This window comes from Limulus polyphemus, unplaced genomic scaffold, assembly GCF_000517525.1.
Source record: "Limulus polyphemus unplaced genomic scaffold, Limulus_polyphemus-2.1.2 Scaffold2921, whole genome shotgun sequence".
In the NCBI taxonomy this organism is placed as follows: Eukaryota; Metazoa; Arthropoda; class Merostomata; order Xiphosura; family Limulidae; genus Limulus; species Limulus polyphemus.
The window spans coordinates 106,995-113,273 of record NW_013668531.1 but is presented as its reverse complement, the minus strand read 5'-3'; the positions used below and the strand labels follow the sequence as shown (position 1 = coordinate 113,273).

Genomic DNA, 6,279 nt, shown 5'->3' with positions numbered 1-6,279 from the left:
GTCATACGACCAGAGGCTGAAATATCTCAAATTGTTTTCTCTTGAAAAAAGAAGAGTTAGTAGGGATCTGATTGAGGTGTTTAAGATTGTAAAGGGAATTGAGAGTGTTGATGTATCATCTCTTTTTATATATAACATTTAACAATGAGAATAGTAGGACTAGGAGACACAAATATAAATTTTAGCAAAGTAGGAGTCATCTTCAGCTAAGACAGTTTTATTTTTCTAACAGGGTAGTTGGCCTTTGTAATGGGTTGCCTTTAGATGTGGAAGAGGCAATAAATTTAAGTGAGTTTAAGAAAAAGCTTGATAAGTATATGAATGAAAAGGGTTGGGTTTAAAATGTTATTATTATTATCTAATTATTTTAATTTAGTTTTGAGGATGGAACAGCCGAGATGGACCAATAGATCTAATGTTGTCACAAAATACTATGTTATGCTATGTTAAATATAATTACTAACCCTAGGCACATACGTTGTTTAGGTTTCATGGACACTTCTCACTTTTTAGTTGAATGTTACTGTTGATGCTGGACACGTTCATTGTTGATGTGTTGTGAACATTAACCTTTTTTGATTCAAATATTTTATTGTTGATATGTTGTGAACACTATCCTTTTATTGTTTCAAATATTTCATTGATGAGATGTTGTGAAAATTATTCTTTTTGTGGTTCAAATATTTCATTGTTCATATGTTATGAACATTATCCTTTTTTGATTCAAATATTTCATTGTTGATATGTTGTGAACATTATCCTTTTTGAATTCGAATAATTCCTTGTTGATATGTTGTGAACATTATCCTTTTTGGATTCAAATAATTCATTTTTCATATGTTGTGAACAGTATCCTTTTTTTGGTTGAAACATTTCATTGTCGATATGTTGTGAACATTATAATTTTTTGGTTCAAACATTGCATTATTAATATGTCGTGAACATTATCCTTTTTTTTGGTTCAAACATTTCATTGTTAATATGTTGTGAATATTATCCTCATATTGTTTCAAATATTTCATTGTTGATATGTTGTGAACATTATCCTTATATTGTTTCAAATATTTCATTGTTGATATTTCGTGAACATTATAATTTTTTTCAAACATTTCATTATTAATATGTTGTGAACATTAACCTTTTTGGTTCAAACATTTCATTGTTAATATGTTGTGAACATTATCCTTTTTTGGATCAAATATTTCATTGTTAATATGTTGTGAACATTATCCTTATATTGTTTCAAATATTTCATTGTTGATATGTTGTGAACATTATCCTTTTTGGTTCAAATATTTCATTGTTGATATGTTGTGAACATTATCCTTTTTTTTGGTTCAAATATTTCATTGTTGATATGTTGTGAACATTATCCTTATATTGTTTCAAATATTTCATTGTTGAGATGTTGTGAACATTATCCTTATATTGTTTCAAATATTTCATTGTTGAGATGTTGTGAAAATTATCCTTTTTGGGGTTCATATATTTCATTATTGATATGTTGTGAACATTATCCTTTTTTTGGTTCAAATATTTCATTGTTGATATGTTGTTAACATTATCCTTTTATTGTTTCAAATATTTCATTGATGAGATGTTGTGAACATTAACCTTTTGTGGTTCAAATATTTCATTGTTGATATGTTGTTAACATTATCCTTTTATTGTTTCAAATATTTCATTGATGAGATGTTGTGAACATTATCCTTTTTGTGGTTCAAATATTTCATTGTTGATATTTCGTGAACATTATAATTTTTTTCAAATATTTCATTATTGATATGTTGTGAACATTATCCTTTTTGTGGTAAAATATTTCATTGTTGATACGTTGGTAACATTATCTTGTTATCGGTTCAAATATCTTGTTGTTGATATGGTGTGAACATTATCCTTTTTTTGGTTCAAATATTTCATTGTTAATAAAAAAAATCAGCGTTTTCTTTGACGCAGACTTTTTGGTAGATGTATGTTCTAAAACAAATTCATTAAATAAATCTGGTTTCAAAATCAACATTTTTATCTATTTTTTCTCCAGTGTACTAAGATGGAAGAAATGTTGTTATTAGTTGATTTTTGGAGCCATTTTGCTTATAAACCTATACACTATATCAGTATTGTTGTGTTTTTAATTTCTTCGTTTTCAATAATAAAACTTAATACATTTTCATTTAAAATCGTGTAAATCCTTTCAGTTGAGAGTTGTACTTCAGAACGTACATTTCATTACAAGAAAGAAGTATCTCCACATAATCAACACACAAAACAAAACAACATATAACGCATGCGTGGAATTTCTGGTTCTCAGAACTAGTAATGCAAAGGTTACTGTAAAACTAGAAGGTTAAACAATGACCGAAAGATAACATCTAGCTGTTTTAATGTAACATTTTAATAAATGTTGCATGTACACGATTACCATTTCAAAGGCTCTCTTCAAGGTCTTACAAAAAATAAAAAATACACCGGAAATTCTTCTCAGAGACATTTAATTATGTTTTAACACGTGTGTCCATAAACTGATGTTTTGTAAAAGTTGAAATTTCAGTACCTTTCCTTAGTTTTAGCCTGAGGAATGTATTCTTGCCCCATGAAATTCGGCAAATTACGATAATTCCAAATAATGCTTGTGTTTATTTGTATTTAAGCACAAAGCTACACACACAAAGCTACCCGGTTTCTAGCGTTGTAAGTCCGCAGACATGCCGCTGTGCCACTGGGGGGGGGGGTGATATTGCTTGTTAACTATGAGGAAATATATATCACTGAAGTTACAAAATCTGTGAGTTTGCTACTATATTGGAAAAAAAACGCTAGGCATTAAACGAAAGTCGAAATGAATAGGCAAAAATTATATTTGGTGTTTGTTTGTGTGAGGTATTAGCTCTAATAGGCAAGATGGAAGGCATCTAATCGACAGCACCCGCCGCTAATTAAACAGTGTAATTTCACCGTCATCCTTATTGCGTACTCGCAGCCCTAAGTTGGGAATCATGATTTTGTGGCAACAAGACGCGAACCATCGGCCATCAGATTCATAATGCTGCAAGCTAACCACTAAGGTACGCCCGCCCCTATATAGGGTAGTTATAAAATATTCTTATTTTCAAGTAATGTGTATGGTGGAAGTTAAATATGTGGTGTACAGAAAAAAAGGAGTCGCGAAAGAGCAATCCACTAGTTAGTGAAAGGCGCTATTACAGCAACTGTTCAATATTGCCATCACCAGTTTCTAGTAGTGGATATAGCAACACATGACATCTCCCGAACTTTTGTAGTTTATGTGTTACGGTAGTAGACCCGCACCTTTAGAAATCCCCATAATCAGCAGCCAGCAGGGGTGAGGTCAGGGAAGCGAGTTGGCCAGGGACAATGGAGTGCTGAGGACCGGGATATAGTAAATGAGGGCTTCTTTTAATGATGATTCCTACGAGGATATTCATGGGTGGTTCTAAAACTCCATAAAAAGTATTGTTAAACATCTGCCTTACCTCTTGCTACAAAAGGGCATGCATTAAGTTGTTTGTTAAAGCTCTACGTATTACAAACACTATCCAAAGCCTGTTTTGTTTGTTTTTTCACTACTCCACTGACGTCTTAGGATGCATAAAGATAATTTCTAACCTGATATATATAGCAGTTCATTTTAAAATATTCTGTATTCGAATCTCATAATCGCGTGACTTGTGCATATATCAATTATATATATACATATCATTGATTTAGTTACACTATAAGTAGTTTGTCTCTCATACGAATGGTATTGAATTACAAGACAATCATTTATCTTGTAAAATTAACGTTGTCCGAAGATTAACAAGTTAATGTTTTGTTGGACTTCAAGAAATTACGTAATAAAAACACTTATAAATCTAGGTAATTGCATTCCTTGAAGTTTGTTTTTCCCTTGAGAGGGGGTTATTGTTTTTGATCTGTACTAAGAACTTTTTTATGCAAGTATATTAACAGAGTTATCTGTCTTTGGTGTCTGCCTATACTTTAACAACATGCAGTCTTTTTCCCGAATCTCATGATTTGCGGTGAAAGTTTTTAAACATTATCAAGTTAGTGAACAAGTGTGCCTCTGTCAAATTTTCATTTTATCGTTTTCAAGATCACCAGACGTTGGCTCCCTTAAATAAGTAATTAATATTCTTTAAATTGAGTGATTATTGAAGTCAGTTGTTGTTGTTTTTAACATCGTGGACTAATGTATCTTATTTAAAAAAACAAATTACCATATATTTGTTCTATTTTGATATTTGAACAAACCAAAGAAAGAAAGAAATATGATTTGTATTTCTGTTATCTAGGTTGAAATAGAGCGTTCACGAGTAATTTCACAATCTGCCTATACGCCTGTCTCAAATCCCCATAACGATAGTGAGATACTGCAGTCGTCTACTGTTATGAACAGAAGTCATCAAGCTCTCCACCAGGAGTCGCAATTTCACGCGCAGCTCACGCAGTCTGCTCACCATTCTTTATTAGGGCCAGGAAGAAACATGGCCCACCCAGGAACATCTACCTCGACCAGAGCCTTCATAATTAACGGAGAAGCCCTTACTTCCCAACCGTCCAACAATTCACTATTCTCTAGCACCACCTACCGGGGAACTTCACAGTCATCATTCCATGGTACCACCACCTTTCCTCAACATTCCAGCATCAACCACCAGAGTTCATCATCCTCCACGATAACAAATGGTTTGTAATATACTTAACTACACGTTTTAATCATAACACAACTCAACACGCATGTTATTATATTCGATACTAGAGACAGATTACGGCAATCTCGAGAGAAACACGTGGCGAGTGTAGTCTTTCTCCACATCGAAACTTACATAAGATATGCACGTGAGGTTCGCGAACTAAGTATTTCGGAGTACAGAATTAATTACCACAGGCTTATTACAGTAAGACAGAGCGCCCTTCCCAGTTGCTCAGCAGTAAGTCTGAAGGATTATAGCGCTAAAAACTGGGTTTCGATACTCGAGGTGGGTACAACACAGCTAGTCTATTGTGTAGCTTTGAGCTTAACAACAACAACTACATGTAAAACAAAGTAATACAGTTATACGCTAGAACTTCCTTTAAAACAATATACACAAAAATGCTCCACTATTGTTTACTTTTACATTTTATTTATTTCTCTGTTCAGCGAAGGGGGGTTATTTTACTTCTCCCCTAGCGCAAATGTTAAAAAATATAGGAGAATGCGATTTACATATTCATACGAAATAATATTTCACGTAGTTTAATTTGAGTTTTCGCGAATAAACCTCCTCGCTGCAAAACACGAGGGTTATTTTGAATTTTACACCGAAGTAGATTGGCAGGCAGACATATAGATATATAATTTCTCAGTCTTAACATGCTTCGTGTCATACACGGATGGCTACATGGAATTCACATGTTACACTACTTGCCAAAATTAAGTGAAAATATTATACTTACTTCAACTCACCTAATTTAATTACTTTAAAAAAACTACAAACGTATGATGGGCATTTTCTTTATCTGGGCTCCACATGCCTGAATATTAGAAACGTTAAAAGCAACAGAAATGAAAAGTGTCTGCCTGCCTGAATAAGAAACGCATTTTATTCTTTTTGGTAAATGTTTTTGTTTGTTTGTTGTTAAGCACAAAGTTATACAATGAGCTACCTCTGTTGTTAAGCACAAAGCTATACAATGAGCTAACTCTGCTTTGCTCCCAGCAGATATCGAAGCTCGATTTTTAGCGTCATTATACCTCAGTCTTACCCCTGAGACACCGCGGGAGGGGGATGGTAAATGATAAACCTTCCTCTGGCGATATTAAACTTTTATAGCAGTTATCAAAGGAAGGGCGTTCCCCCCTGCCCGAAAGGTGAAGAACAATAAAAAAACATCAGTATTTAATTTCTGTAGTGTATACTGATGTATAAAAGACAATTTTATAATACTAGAAATAAACGACCATATAACACCAAATTTGTTATTTCCATTTTCTGAAGCTTTCTAATGTCAGTTACGATTTGTGTTTTAGTGGAACGCTCCTGAAGAAGCTGTAAACGAAACGTTGAGAGTCCAATTAAAGTAAAATAACAAATATGGTGTTATAAGGTTGTTTATTTCTAGTATATTAAAATAAAAATAAAAACATCTGTTTATCATATACCATTTGTTTGTGGTATAAGCCTCCCCCCGTTTTGATTTCAACTCCATTGTACCACACTTTTCATGACTTTTGTACACCCTTTTATTAGTGTTAAGTGAAACACGGTGAAA

General features: G+C 33.0%; 1 protein-coding gene across 1 annotated transcript in view; it reads left to right on the top strand.

Moving 5' to 3' along the window:
- Positions 1-6,279, top strand: part of LOC106468224 (nucleolar protein 4-like) — an 85,724-nt gene that overhangs the window by 37,869 nt on the left and 41,576 nt on the right. Inside the window, exon 8 of the mRNA XM_022396554.1 lies at positions 4,317-4,710. Coding sequence (XP_022252262.1) covers positions 4,317-4,710 — 394 coding nt within the window. The remainder of the gene's footprint in view (positions 1-4,316; positions 4,711-6,279) is intronic.